We start from the raw sequence: 16525 nt of genomic DNA on the forward strand, positions 1-16525 counted from the left end.
TTAGCATTACCCAGGAATCACCACGTGGAGGTGAGACAAAGTTGAATTCTCTTTTTTTTTAGTTTTTTGAGGGTTTTTATATTTTTTGTTTTTTTGTCTTTTTGGTTGTTTTTTATTTTTTAGATGTTTTTTGTTATTATATATTTATTATTACAACTGAATAATTATCTCTGATTATTATATCGTTTTATTAATATTATATTTGTATTATTATATCTGAAATCGAAATTCTGATAACTTCCTGACAATAGTGATTACTTTAATCTACTTCAATTGTTGCAAATACATTTTTAATGTGAAAATTGTGCTTTCCCATCTTGAGCCAGTTTTTTGAAACTCGGTTCGTAAGTGGTATTAGCCACTAGCATACAGTCGTGCAAATGGTCGTCAGTAATTCGATTTCGAAATTTATTTTTTATTATGTTAATCTTAGAAAATGCTGATTCACAAACATATGTGGATCCAAACGTTATACATAGCAAAGTACTCATTAGTTTGAGATTAGGAAAAGCTTGTTCAGGGAGCATGTCTGTTCAAAATTTTGCAACATCTGTTTCGGCAAATTTCTGTCGCAACACTCTCTTGGAGTTCAATAATTTCCAATTGCAATTTAGCCTTTTCAAGAGTAAACAGTTGTACTGCTGATATTAACCAATTACCATTTGTCTGAAGACCAAATGGGTTTTGCATTGCTACTAATAAGTCGCCAATTTGATTAAAATCAGTAAATCGGGAAGCAAATTCAAACTGCAAATTTTTCAAAAAGCACTCGTATTCCTTAAAATGTGAAATTTCTTTAACATTGCTTTCAAAATGTGCTTTTAATAGAGGAAAATGAATCAACTCTCTAGAATTCAAATCATTCTCAAACAATATTAACTTTCTTTGGAAAGCTTTGGTCTTTTCGCATATATCACAAATCAGTTTTCCTTTTCCTTGCAAAGCCAAATTTAGATCATTGATATGTGAAAATATGTCACCCAAAAAACATAGTTTAGCAACATTGTTCGCATTGTAAAGAAACTCAAAATATTCGGTAGCAGTTTTTGTATTTCTATTTTTGAGGAAATCCAAAATTTCACTTAGTAATATTATTAATCTTTTGAGAGCATTTCCTTTGCTCAACCAGCGAACGTCATTATGTATAAGCAGATCTGTGTATTCAAAATTGCATTCTTCAAGAAAACCTCGGAGTAAACAATGTTGTAATGCTGAATAAGATCTCAAATAATTGATGATTTTCATAACTGTATTCATGACATCTTTGAAATCATCCGAAAGTTTTGCGCAAAGAACTGATTGGTGAATTATGCAATGTAATGAAATAATTTTAGAATTCATTTTCTTTAAAAGTGCTACAAAACCATTTGCTTTCCCAATCATTGCCGGTGCACCATCGGTGACTACAGAAAGAATTTTTTTATATGAGAGGTCATTTTTGTTCATAAATTCTTGGAAGCGTTCAAACAATATTTGACCAGTTGTGCGATCATGCAATGGTAACATTGTCAAGAGTTCTTCTTTATAATCATTATTCAGAATAAAACGAATATACACAGCCATTTGTGCTACATCGGATATATCTGTGGATTCATCAATTGCAAGTGAAAAAAATTGTGTTTTAGTAAGATCGGCTAATATACTTTCACGAACTGATCTTGCACAAGTTTCGGTTCTACGAATCATGGAGTCACGAGACAGTGGAATTTTGCTAAACATTTGCGCTATTTCTTTCTTATTATCGAAAACTGCATTTGAAGCTTGTATCAAACATTCTTTGACTATCTCAGAGTGCGAAAAGGGCACCATATGTTTAGCCAAAATCCATGCAACGCGCAAAGATGCTTCAGTACATTTTTCTTGTTCAGACATTGAGCGTTTCATTATCATTTGAGAGCGCTCAAATAATGTACGAAGGGCATTAATTTTTTCAGTTCTAAGTGAAGAACATTTCGGAAAATCTTTCTCATATTTTTTCAAATGCTTTGTTTCATAATGACGATTTATATTTGTTACTTTGCACACAGCAACTGTTTCATTGCAAATTAAACACACGTTGGTTTCGCATTTTTATGGGATGGAAGAATAAAGAAAAAATCTTCAGTCCATTTTTCTTGTAATGCCCTGTTTTCAAAATCAATTTTTCGACGCTTTGGTTCAGACATCATGAGCAAGATAAAACAAAAAAGTGCGCAATATAGAATTCGAAAATAAAACGAAATCAACTGCGGAGCGAAAAGATTTCTGATAAAAGAAAAACTGAAAGACTATCAACACCGTTTTTTACACATCAATCTTTTTATTGAGAAGAATTATTTAACGTAATGTTTATTATTTAAAAAAACGCTCTAATAAAAAATAACTCATAAAAGTCAGTGATATAATATGATTAGAATCCGGAGATCAGAACGAGTCCCGGCTCATCGGCTTAGCAATAGAGAAGATAATGCACATAAGCATGAATCGCGTATATGTGTTGCGCAAAGAGCATTAGGTTGTAGGCTCAGTGGCGAAAAAGAACACGATATGTCTGCTCTTTTTTTCTAGCCGAAAGCCGATCGCACACGTGACATGTAACGTAAGCGATCTTTGGTTGTATGTATACGCACGACCAGTGTGTGCTGCCGAGCCCGAGCTGCCCGAGCATACTCACGCACACATTGTACCCCGTCTATCCGTGAGCCGTCGCGCCTCGGGTGCGCTCGGCGTGAGCCGTCACGCGCTCGGCCACATTCGGCTGGACCGGCGCGCGGCGTGTTGAACGCGCAACAACTCACGCCAAAGCGCAGTCGAGTGCACAACGGCCACAGATAGATGGAGCGCGATGTGTGCGTGAATGTGATTGGGCTCGGAATCGCAGCACAGGACTAGTGGTGCAAGATACGCTCGGCTCGAAACACAAACACAACTCTCGATTGTGTGTGCGCCTCCACTATCGAGAGCACCGTGGTGCTGGCGGTTCGTATCTTGCACTTCTTGAGACTTGATATCCTGATCACAATATCGCGTAACTAAAAAACAATTTGCTGTTTATGCGCTAATAATTTAGTTTACTTTTTTGCGGGCAAGCTTGGACGTCGTGGGCCGGATTGGAAAGCCTCGCGGCCCGGATCCGCCAGTTGCGTATCCCTGGATTATGGTATCCACTTATAAATAATTTAGATCTTCTAATTTTCTCTGTTGAGTCCATACCCCTACAGCATGAAATATTGCTGCAACGTTGCAGAAATATTATTTTGCAAGATTGGAATATTGCAGAAAATATTGCTACAATATTTCTGCAATATTGGTTATATTATGCACTATTGCAATATTTCTGCAACGTTGCAGCAATATTTCATGCTGTAGGGGTATGTTTATGTGAATGCTCATTTTCAAAAATAAAATTTACGAAAACAAAAAACGTTTCTTTTAAGCCATAAAACATTATCTTCGCTGACGAGTTAGTTTTTTTAAAATCTCTGTAGATATACTATTTTTAGTAAAATCGTGCAAAAGACCTAGAAAATCACATTAAATTTTTTAATATTAAATTACTTAAATTATATTAAATTAATGTATATTAAATGATAGACAAATTGGCTTAAGTTTTTTCAAATTACTTTTATATTTTATAAAAAAGTTGTTTTCTTGTTTGCTATGTCATAACATTTTATTATTAGTGGAATAGGGCTACTAGTGAAATTACTATTTAAAAAATACATATTAAACAATAGTACCTCACGGGTAATGTGGAAAGCTATTGTCAAAGTTGTAATTATATTTCATCAAAAGTAAATTATTATAACATATTTTATATATGCAAAATAGCTTTATATACATGACATATATTAATAATAAAATTTAATATTTAATTATTTAATAAAAGGAAATATTATTTAACAAAAAAAAAAATTTTAGGTACGACCTCCAGTATACTCCTTTATCGCAACGTGCCTGAAGCGTTCGCGAGCGATCGGCGTAGAGAGCCTCTGAGAGAGAGAGTGGCAAACCGCGTCTCTTCTAATTCGATGAGGGCGTTAAGCACGCGGTCACATGATCAGGTTATCGCTCTCTCTCTCTCAGAGGCTCACTAAATAGCAGAGAGACCGCGTCTTTTCTGATTCGATGGGGGCGTTCACGTGATCAGTTTGCGACTCTCTCCTTCAGACGCTTTCTAGATCGGCGGCTCGGCCGTCAAAGTCGCAAGCGGTAGTGGGGGAACGGTAGGCGTCGCCTCTGAAATCTGTCCGAAAAGAGCAATTATTTCCGAGCACTGTTTTAAATAATTACATTATTAGAAATGAGTTGTAAATAAAAATTATTATAACTTTAGTAATACCATTTATTAATTTAATAAATATAAAAAATAACAAATTGCTAGAACTTCTGAGTATTATAACAAATATTAACAGTAAAAACAGACAATTCAGAATCAATACGATAATTACAGCGCAAGAAATCACACATAATTAATTAGTGAGCACCTTAATGCTGTAACATTACAAATTTTCACATAATGCTATAATATTACAAATTTTCACAACACATATGTTTCGGCTATACTATAAGCTACCTTCAGTGCCTAATTTCTAAAGTCGATTGAGAAGCAAAAATTAGACATTATAATCTACACTGAGAAAAAATTTTCTTTAAATACATTTAAGAAACTCGGTTTCTTATTACAAACAAATATTTTTTTACAGCAACAAAACAATGTATGCTAGCAAATAAATATTTTATTCTTTTAAGTAAATCATTTCGTACATTTTTGATTTTGTTCTTCTAAGTAATGATTTAATGATATCAATAGTATCATTATTAAACTGAAATAAATCATTTCTTTGTAATAAGAAAACCGAGTTTCTTAAATGTATTTAAAGAAATTTTTTTCTCAGGGTAGAGTAATATCACCACATTACTAACCCGTCGATGCCATAGTCGGATGAAGTGTTAAGTTAAAATATAAGATCTTAATAGAGAACTTCTATTGAATCAAATCTTAAACTTACTTTAAAAAAGCTTACATCTGATTCATAGAAGATCTATATCCAAAAAGAGTAAAAAACAACGCAAACCAAAAGAGAAGTGGTAAAAAAATGTATGATATACATATACAAAAAATATAAAAAATGTAAAGAAATATTGTCACAATGTGTATAAATATACTAAGCATGATGCGTCAAGGAATAAGATTAAGAGCGATAAGCATACAGACAGTCAAACTCCATGATTTAAAATAAAATATGTAACTGCGGAGTTATTATTTAAACAAATAAGACTAAAGTCAAATTGATATATAAACATAAACAAATATCTTTGCTTATTTGTTCAAGAGAACAAATCAAGAGAAAGTATGTTTGATTTAATAAATCCATGTTTGTTTGGAGGTTAAATTTAGTGTTCTGTTTTTTAATATGGAGCATTTTAGCAATAATCCTTCTATTAAGAAGATGCTAAAGCCGTTTGTTTTATCGACTATTCTGTTTAACCATTTAGTTTTGAATTAAATTTACAGAATTGAAAATCCTTTTCGACGTACGTTTACAGTACGTACACAAATAAACCCGAGGACGACTAGATAAAGACCAAAAATATAAAAAAGTTTTTAAAGTTTATCTGTTCATAACAATATTTGCTTCAAAATATAAGTTATGTAGCTTATACGTACAAATAAATGGTGTCCCGCAGTTCGGAATAAATTGAGGAATAAGATTATATTACGATTACAAGCCGTAAAAAAAGATATTTATGTGATCAAATTTTCAGAAACCTATAGTGAAAGCGCTTAGATGAATAAAAATTGAACACATAAATATTTTTTTTGTACGGCTTGTAATCGTAATTTGACGAATATAATCTTATTCCTATCAAACCGCGGGACACCATTCATTTGTACGTATAAGCTACGTAACTTGTATTTTAAAGCAAATATTTTTATAAACAAGGATAAACGAATGACTCCATATTATCGACCTCAATCAAATTTGACGGCAGTTTAGCATCCTCTTAAAAGAATGCTAGACTGCTCATAGCATATATAATATAGACCAAGCCTTCTGTGAGTGGAGCTGTCCACATCTTCTGAAGGACAGAACGATATGGAGTAAGGTGCTGTCTTCGTCATTAAGCTAGTCTGGTGGGAGAACTTAGAGGCGCGCGCTCCATAGACATAGGAGCGTTCTGTCCTTTAGAAGATGCGGACAGCTCCACTCACAGAAGGCTTGATCTATAATATATATATATATGGACTGCCCATAGACATAGTAATGTTTGTTAAGTTAGCACCTTTACCACAAAAATTCGAAAAAATAATTATGCAGAAATTATGTGCTCTTTATGTGCTAATTCTGTGCTGCATTCGTGATTTTTGTGCTCAAGCGGTTTAGCGGAAAATCGCTAACTTATGTTAAGCTAGCACCCCCACTCATTGAAATTATACGCAAGACAAAAAAATTACTATGGTAGAATTATGTGCTTTTTATGTGCTTTCAAACGCATTAAATGAAATTAGCTTATCTGTAATAATTTAGAAGATATACAACAAAAAAGATCGATATATTACAAATACCAGAGTAAAGTGCCAGTTAAAATAGAGATAGCGAAATAATTCTCGTCTTAAAATTTTTCTACATTTATGTGCTTCTAAAATAGGCACAACAGGATTTTTGTGCTTACCCCTACTGGCCCGGAAACCACCGCTGACGTAAATTTGCAAGAGTAAAGTGCCAGTTAAAATAAAGATAGCGAAGTGATTCTCGTCTCAAAGTCTTTTTACATTTATATGCTCCTAAAATATGCACAACAGGATTTTTGTGCTCATCCCCACCGGCCGAGAATCCACCCCCGACGTGAATTTGCAAGAGTAAAGTGCCAGTTAAAATAAAAATAGCGAAGTGATTCTTGTCTCAAAATCTTTCTACATTTATGTGCTTTTAAAATATGCACAACAGGATTTTTGTGCTCACCTCCAGCGTTCGAAAAACTATCCCCAACTAACTTTTTTAACGAAGAAACTATGTATTAAGGAATATAAATAAAATTTATGTCGAAAAAATGTCGAAACATTATTATTTTGCCTTATTTCCTTATATCTCTTTACAATGTACATAAACAAATCATATTTAAGTAATTCAATGAAGTTGTACTAATTTTGCAATAAAGAATTATTTAAGAAATCAGTTGTTTAAAATGTCAGTTGAGTATATTGATTAAACTGTTTGTTAAGATGTCATATAACTTTTTAAAGCTCTTTCAGAAATATTGTTTTATAAGAAAATGTTAAGGGATACGGAATGTAACGTTTGATACAGAGGGAAAGAATTAAAACATAAAAATTGAATAAACGTGTACATATATAATATAATTTTATTAATATGTATATAAGTAGATATATGTTGTGCGTGTATGTTTGTGTGAGTGTGAGTGTGAGTGTGAGTGTGTGCGTGTGCGCATTGAGAGAAATATTTTTGTTAAATTAAAAAAACAGAAGCTACTATAACAAATTTGATTTATAACTGTAGTGACAACAAATGTAGCAGTTCGAGGAATGAATTTGATTTATTTTTTATTTGCTGTGGCAGCAATTACCACCATAAAGACTACTAACATTCTTCGATTCTTTCAACAAATCATTTGTGTAGCGAATGATCATGTCAAACCGTTAGCCGTTTGATTTGTTGAATAGAATATTTAACCTGCTAACATTACTGATCATTTGTAGAGGTTAAGAAAGGATTCTAACAAATCAGTAGTTACTTGTGCAAATGTGAGTTTAGGGTAGCAATCATGTTATTTTTCCTTTAAGATAGATATGTAAAAAATAAACGCAATCGAGGATTAGCAACGTGGTCGCGGTGAAGAAAAATTTTATCATTTTTTTGCATTTTTTACCTTTCTACCTTAAGGAAAAAGTTATGTGATCGCTGCCTTAAATCACTTTGCACAAATAACTATTAATTAATTAGAATCTTTCAGAAATATCAGTTTTCCAGTAAGTTTCAGATTATCTTTAGTAAAGATCTTTAGTAAACACTCGCACAAACATACGCGCACAACATATGTCTACTTATATACATATTAATAAAATTATATTATATATGTACACGTTTATTCAATTTTTATGTTTTAATTCTTTCCCTCTGTATCAAACGTTACATTCCGTATCCCTTAACATTTTCTTATAAAACAATATTTCTGAAAAAGCTTTAAAAAGTTATATGACATCTTAACAAACAGTTTATTAATCAATATACTCAACTGATTTCTTAAATAATTCTTTATTGCAAAATTAGTACAACTTCATTGAATTACTTAAATATGATTTGTTTATATACATTGTAAAGAGATATAAGGAAATAAGGCAAAATAATAATGTTTCGACATTTTTTCGACATAAATTTTATTTATATTCCTTAATGCATAGTTTTTTCGTTAAAAAAGTTAGTTGGGGGTGGTTTTCCAAACGCTGGAGGTGAGCACAAAAATCCTGTTGTGCATATTTTTTTAGCACATAAATGTAGAAAGATTTTGAGACGAGAATCACTTCGCTATCTCTATTTTAACTGGCACTTTACTCTTGCAAATTTACGTCAGCGGTGGTTTCCGGGCCAGTAGGGGTGAACACAAAAATCCTGTTGTGCCTATTTTAGAAGCACATAAATGTAGAAAGATTTTATGACGAGAATCATTTCGCTATCTCTATTTTAACTGGCACTTTACTCTGGTATTTATGATATATCGATCTTTTTTGTTGTATATCTTCTAAATTATTACAGATAAACTAATTTCATTTAATGCGTTTGAAAGCACATAATTCTACCATAGTTTTTTTTGTCTTGCGTATAATTTCAATAAGTGGGGGTGCTAACTTATGTTAAGCTAGCATTCCCATTTTCATTTACGATTCCCGCTAACCCGCTTGAGCACAAAAATCACAAATGCAGCACAAAATTAGCACATAAAGAGCACATAATTTCTGCATAATTATTTTTTCGAATTTTTGTGGTGGGGGTGCTAACTTAACAGATATCATAGTATAGATCGAGCATTCCGCTGTATAAGCATTGATGCATACGAAAAGAAAGAGAAAAGATATAAGAAGATCTTTTTTCTCTTTTTAATGCCGGAGAAGTGGGGAGCACTTCTCCTCATCTTCTCGCGTCGATTCATCATTTCCCCTGTCAGGCTCTCCCTACTACGATGATGTCAGAGAGAGAAAGAAACTCTTCTCACATCTTTTCTCTTTCTTTTCAGTATGTATCACACTTATACAACAAATGCTCGGTCTATACTTACTATGTCTATAGGACTGCCTCTCAAACTTGATCGGGGTCGATAATGTAGAATCATTCGTGCACATCATTATATTTTTTTTATAGATTTGGAAATTCTTTTCCAGAATTAAAGTACACATATTAATATCAATCTGTGAATGGGATTTTATATCAAGAAGAAACAATTTTTCTTATATTACTCTACTTATCGATTTCTTCCAAATTCGCATTCACGCATACATGAAATTTTCAGATACATTTTTCTTTTATATCAAAAGCTTCTAGCTGTTCCGAAAGCACATTATTATTCTTTCCTATAGTGACAACCCTGCATAACAGTTATTTTGTACGTAAAAATTTTGAAACTTAGTGCTGCGGATGAAAGTCACGAGACAACTGCACAAAAGTATAATTTTCCAATTTTTTCTTCTTTTTTAAAGAAAATTGTATCTAGCAGGGTTTGTTATTATCTATACTTTAATTCTGGAGAAAGATTTACAATTCTATAAAATCAATTAAGAGCCAAGCGAAAATAATTAGCAATTCAAACAGACGACTCCAGCATCCCCTTAAAGCTTCTCTTACAAGGGAACGGACAGAACTGTCCCTCACCGATTTTAATGAGGATATGTTGGATATGTTGTAAAACATTTTGGATATGTTGTAAAACATAAAAAAATATTAGACCCATATTTTTTTTTATCTGCGTATCTCGACGTTTAGGGGTTGAAACCACCCCTTGAAAATAACGCATTTTTTCGTTTTTTGCGAATATCTTTTAAAATATAAGGTTTATGAAAAAAAGTTCTATACGAAAGTTTTATGGTATTTTATACTTTTTACAATAGTATATTTATATTTTAAAAAAATTTCAAACTTTTTAATTGATCCCACCCCCCACCCCTGTTTTTCAATATTTTAAAAATTTTGTAAGGACAAAAATTAAAGAGCATTAAAAGCCGAATCTACCCATACATAATAACATATGGGTTCCATCATTCTCAATTATTAGCAAAACGAGATAGTAATCTCGCGCTATAGGTGCCGCGCTAGAAGTAGTGTTGTGTTATTTCTTTAGTCGCGTCACACTCAATAACTGCCTCTTCTGCGTATATTTTTATATTAAAACATAAAAATGGATTAATCTTAATTATATAATACGCAATGTATTACACGATATAAAGCATAAATGCATATATATAACAAATGTAGCATATATATACGTATGTGCCTACGTACATTTTCATTGTTACAAATGAGAATATAAATTAATATGAAGCAAAATATTTTTTAACATTTAAAACTGCAAATACAATATAACAAAATATATAATATCAAGAGAAAAATATAAAATATAAACTGCAATAACTATTTGCAGTATATAATTACATTATTTACACTATATGCACGTAGCACGCTCTGATAATAAAGATAATACAAGTATATAATTTAATTTAATTTGAAGTTTAAAAATACATTTATACGGATGTATATATACATTTTTGCATACGACACGGACAAATAACTTTAATATCAGTGTTGATAGAGGGACCGGTTGTTTTCGCGCAAGCGCATCACGTGAGGCTTCAATAAAATATCCATTAGTAATAGGAAGGAGATCTTTTATCCCTATACAATTTTTTTGCAAATTTATAAAAACGTGAACACATTTCACATATTAAACACGCATGTATATTTTCTCGTATTAAATAGAATAATTTATAAATATTAGTACTTTATTTGATAAATACTGGTAAGATTTTTTGCAAAATTGTATGTGGACTAAACATCTCCTTCCTATTACTAATAGATACTTTATTGAAGCCTCACGCCTGCGCAAGAACAACCAATCCGTCTATCACTGTTGCTAAATTTATACGCCGGTGTCGTGTGCAAAATGTATTGCATATATACATCCGTATAAATGTATAAAGAAGAAGCTGCCTTTTCAGCTCGTAGTTGGTAATGTGAACAAGTATATTGGATAGTGTATTGTCACAAGTATTAAAATATATTTAAATATGCGTGGACTAAAAGTGGATACGTAGAGAATGCATATGATAAAAACCTGCAAGCTGTACCGATAGAATTTGAAACACCAGTAAACTTTTGTTTTAAAAAGAATTCTAAAGTAAAATGCGATCTTTGTGACGAAATAGCCATTATAACTTGTTCTTGGTGTAGAAAATCGCTTTGTATAACACATTTTTTCCACGAACATCATCTTTGTAATGAATATGTGCTATAAATATAAGACATTTATAAACATGTTTGGTAAGATTTTTGCAGTTTTCCTTACCCATGCAATAAATATTGGTATTCTTTTATTTCTACTTAATAAAAATTTTATATTGGTATAAAATTATATTTGTAACAATTATTTCAACCTCTTTTCACTTTTCCTTTATTCATTCTTTCATTTTTATTTAATAAAATTTTTTAATTAATATTTCAAACTTATTAAATTATATATTATATTATCTTTATTATCAGAGCGTGCTACGTGCATATAGTGTAAATAATATAATTATGCAAATAATTATTGCAGTTTATATTTTATATTTTTCTCTTGATATTATATATTTTGTTATATTGTATTTGCAGTTTTAAATGTTAAAAAATATTTTGCTTCATATTAATTTATATTTGCATTTGTAACAATGAAAATGTACGTAGGCACATACGTATATATATGCTACATTTGTTATATATATGCATTTATGTTTTATATCGTGTAATACGTTGCGTATTATATAATTAAGATTAATCCATTTTTATGTTTTAATATAAAAATATACGCAGAAGAGGCAGTTATTGAGTGTGACGCGACTAAAGAAATAACGCAACACTACTTCTAGCGCGGCACCTATAGCGCGAGATTACTATCTCGTTTTGCTAATAATTGAGAATGATGGAACCCATATGTTATTATGTATGGGTGGATTCGGCTTTTGATGCTCTTTAATTTTTGTCCTTACAAAATTTTTAAAATGTTAAAAAAAAGGGGGTGGGGGGTGGGATAAATTAAAAAGTTTGAAATTTTTTAAAAATATAAATATACTATTGTAAAGAGTATAAAATGCCATAAAACTTTCGTATAGAACATTTTTTCATAAACCTTATATTTTCAAAGATATTCGCAAAAAACGAAAAAATGCGTTATTTTCGAGGGGTGGTTTCAACCCCTAAACGTCGAGATACGCAGATAAAAAAAATATGGGTCTAATATTTTTTTATGTTCTACAACATATCCTAAGCTCATTAAAATCGGTGAGGGACAGTACTGTCCGTTCCCTTGTTAGTATTTAAAACCTCAATACCCTCCCAATAAAATTTATGATTGTGTTGTATTCTATGCTCCGTGATTACTGAACGGGTACTTGTATTTTGGTATAAATGTATCTTGTGTTCTTTCATTCTAGTTCTTAGTGTTTCCCCGTCTGGCCAACATAGGATGCATCACAATCTTTACAATTCAATTTTTATACCACGTTTTTCTCTAAATGCCTTTAGAAGAGAATCTTTGTGTACTACAATTTATTTATTGAATTTGTTCATGCTAATAAATGACATTTTCAATTTAGTATGTTTAATGATATGTTTAAACTTCAACGATCAAGATTAAATATGAATCACCGGAAAGTTTCTCTCGTGTTAAATAAGCGAGCCTCAGTATTCCTCTCTGTTTTTTCTAGAATAAGATAACATTTGTTTTTCTAAGATATCTTGATGTATAAATCGATCTATCGCACCTTTTATACGGAATAAGAGACGGAATAAGAGTATTATTAACAGAGAAACATTCCCAAACCATAACTTATCCTCCATCATGTTTTACAGTGGGTATTTGGTACCGTGGATTACATCTCTTATTTTTGGGATTAAATAAAAGAAAAATGCGGCTTCAGTTTTTAACAAGACATAATTTTATTATAAACATGTGTTATTGTGTGCAAAGTTTATATTATAAAATTTAATATATGTATAATATTGTTATTAATAACATAAATTACAAAAAACTATTTGTCAAAAGATTTTTGACCACTACTGTAAATGCTAAAAAGAAATCTAAAAAATATGTTAGTAGACTATCAACAAGATGTAATTGTTCTAATTTTATCCTTCTATTGAGTATAGCATTATCCTATTTTTTATAAGATGTTGTTATTGTGCATTTATACTGGTCATCAAATGTTGCATAGAAAAAAAGGGAAAATGGATATTATTCAACGAAACATGTATAATACCGATTATTTGCAAAATAAAGTCAGCCTTCCCTGAATTCGAAAGATCTTTATAAGATTGGTGATCTGGTTTCGCGACCAGTTTTAATAGAATATTGTCTGCTATCTTTCTTTAATCTGCTTTCTTCTCATCCCTTAAAATCCAGATAAACTTTTATAAAATTTATATCTTTCTTCATATCAGTACGTCAAAGTTTTTAACATTTTGACAATTTTATGGAAAATTTTTTTAAATATTCTAATTAATTTCTTTGAATCAACGATTTCTTTGATAGCGCGTAACATAAAATGTTAATTTATTATACTTATATTATGCATATATTATATTTATAAATTTATTATTATTAATATTATTTATTATTTTAATAAATTTATGGTAATAAAATAATAAACACGTTTATTATATTATTTAATTAAAATTTATTTAATATTTATTTCTCACATACACACACATACGTGAAAAATAATTATGTTATGTAGTGAGAAGTAAATAAGTCCGAGATATAATATTGTAATCTCCAGCAATTAATCCAGATTTATTTAAAGGATACAAGGACATGAAGACAAGTCTTGGCTTTGTCATTGCATTGTTACAGTTTGTCATGGATTATTTGTTCAAATGTACCGTTTTTTTAATGTCAGCTTTTATTTTATTACTTTTTCGGTTTTATACTGATGCCATTTTTGTTTTAGCTAAATAATTCGTACATTTTAGTTTTTATCTTTTCAAGTGATATGGATGTGATAATTTTTTAATTATTACATAATTTAAATGTTCATTCAAATTTTTTTTACTATTTTCTACGTACTTTGAGTCTTAAAAAAAGTTTTATTTTATTTGATTTTTTTTATTTCTTATAAAACTTTGTTTTGTCGTGGAAAATCTCGGAAGAATTCAAATCTGTTTCAACTCAAGCGGAACGGAACGTACTTACATTTGTACACTCCGTATACTTGTAGAAACTTTTAATTACATCATACTTGAAGGATCTTCGTTAATTTAATAAAAAACTTTTGCATATTCATTGTACTTTGGTAGATAAACAACAATTCGCGTGAAATTATGTGACGAATTAATAATTTAATCGAGTCAGATTTTAATCGGACATTAAATTTGCTATCAATTTCGTGTGTCAGAATTAATAATAAGTAATAATGTAATCAGTGTGAGTTTATAGCATCAAGATGTAATGTCTTTGCAATTAAATGCAATTACTATTTGGTAAGAATTTGATTTGTTATTTCAGCAAAATCAATTGCTAGTTATTACAGCTAGTTCGTTTAATAAAGATTCGGATGATCTTGATGATTATAAAGTATTACGTTGCATATTAAAGAGAGAATTATCTAGACTCTGTCTAAATGACTCAATTATAATTAACTCGATGCGGAGGTGTTTCTAGAAACAATATGGATCAATACGATTTGGGTTGTCCCGGATTCTCTCATTTGATTAAAATGGCTACTTTTCTATCTGCGAGCAGCAAATGTATATAAATTATTAATTGGTTGTCTGTGTTACTCTTGTTGCTATTATTAGACTCAGCGTCTTTTAGAATCGCCGATTTCTTTTCGAATACATAGTTACAATTATGCCTTTTATTAATATCCGCTTGTTTGGAACGATCGAACTATCCATTTTATGACCTAGAAGATAGGTTCTCGTAGCCTTGTATATCATAAAGAAAGCACGCGGTCTATTGATTTTACATTTACCTGTATGCATGGAGTAAATATCCGTGAAGCGTGATAGTTACACGTGGGATTGCTATACACAACGTCGTTTGGCGTCAGTCAAACCGTATCGGATCTATCCAACGTCAGCGTTACATCGCCCCCATCGAGTAGCGTAATTTGCTTCGCACGCGATTTACGATTTAACATGTGAACATGTCCACACGGTGAGACAAATCGACACTTTAGTCTATTATATTTCGCTTTTGCAAAAACACTGGGTATGAACCAGAATTAGGAATGTTATAACACGTTACTGTTAAAGTAACCATTTGTTTCTTTTTCGTTATCTTGTTACTTTTTTACGAAAATTTTGATGTTTTTTTCTACAAATATATAGTCTAGTGTAACTCTCGTAAATATGCCGTATATATCAAAAACATAATTTATTTAGTATTATTTACTTCATGTTTAAGATAAATAAAATATATCAATAAAAATTCTATTCTGTCTACTATTATAAAAAAATTAAATAATATAATAAAATATTTATTTTCTTATATACTGAAAGAAAGAAAATTTTCTTTAAATTTAATGAAATTTATTAAAAATAAAGAAATATATTAATCTTTGAAATAGTTCGACAAAACTGTTTATTTGAAGAAATACATAAATATGATTATTTTATTATTTATTAATCTTTCGTGGTTATACATACAAAAACTTCCATGCTGGTCACATAGGAATATGAACGGACTTCAGGTTACGTTCTTACCTGCCATATTGGCAGTTTTCATTATTTTAGTTTAAAAAAACTAAATAAACTTGAAATATTGTTTTATAATAATGTCTAGTAGTAAATGTGACAATTTGATTTTAACATAAAAAAAGAAATTGTCTAATTTTCAAATAATGACACAGAATACAGAACGCCCAACTTTCTTTGGAGTCTACTGGACTCTAAGTAATAATGAAAGGTTAATAATGCTGTTTGATAAACGAAACAGTTTTTTTTTTTTTTTCAATTAATAAAGGTAATGTATAACACATTATGTTATTTTAATAAGATAAATAAGATAAATAAAATACATAAAATAAACAAATAGAAAAAAAATAATCCAAAAAATTGTTTTTCTGTATATTTAAAAAATCTTTTAGAAATTCTTGCATTTTTGTTATTATATACTAAAAGGGATAACCAATCATAAGTGGAATAAAGAATACAAGAGCTGAAAACTTGTATTTTGGTATACTCCATTCTTTTCCCCTCTACACTTATGTTATGTAACATGAAATTATTAATAAGTGTGTTTTACATTCTCTATAGAGAGTAATTATTTTATGTAAATTGTA

General features: G+C 30.4%; 1 protein-coding gene and 1 long non-coding RNA gene across 23 annotated transcripts in view; both read right to left on the bottom strand.

Annotated features, from left to right (window-relative positions):
* Positions 1-16525, bottom strand: part of LOC105832565 (dopamine receptor 2) — a 285344-nt gene that overhangs the window by 248735 nt on the left and 20084 nt on the right. The window contains exons 3-4 of one of the 22 annotated variants that reach the window (XM_036288171.1): positions 4217-4225; positions 3589-3969 (exon numbers count right to left, since the gene is read on the bottom strand). The exons of 20 other annotated variants lie outside the window; for them this stretch is intronic. In XM_036288171.1, the coding sequence (XP_036144064.1) occupies positions 3897-3969; positions 4217-4225 (82 nt within the window). In that variant the 3' untranslated portion in view covers positions 3589-3896. Of the gene's footprint in view, positions 1-3588; positions 4226-16525 lie in introns of those variants that run through there. One more of the 22 variants, XM_036288177.1, reaches the window with a different exon arrangement.
* Positions 8806-15726, bottom strand: LOC118646016. The gene is made up of 2 exons (XR_004963648.1): positions 12575-15726; positions 8806-9855 (listed from the first exon to the last, which is right to left on the bottom strand). It is a non-coding gene; the product is annotated as an uncharacterized LOC118646016 (long non-coding RNA).

Source organism: Monomorium pharaonis, chromosome 1 (assembly GCF_013373865.1).
Source record: "Monomorium pharaonis isolate MP-MQ-018 chromosome 1, ASM1337386v2, whole genome shotgun sequence".
Taxonomy (NCBI): Eukaryota; Metazoa; Arthropoda; class Insecta; order Hymenoptera; family Formicidae; genus Monomorium; species Monomorium pharaonis.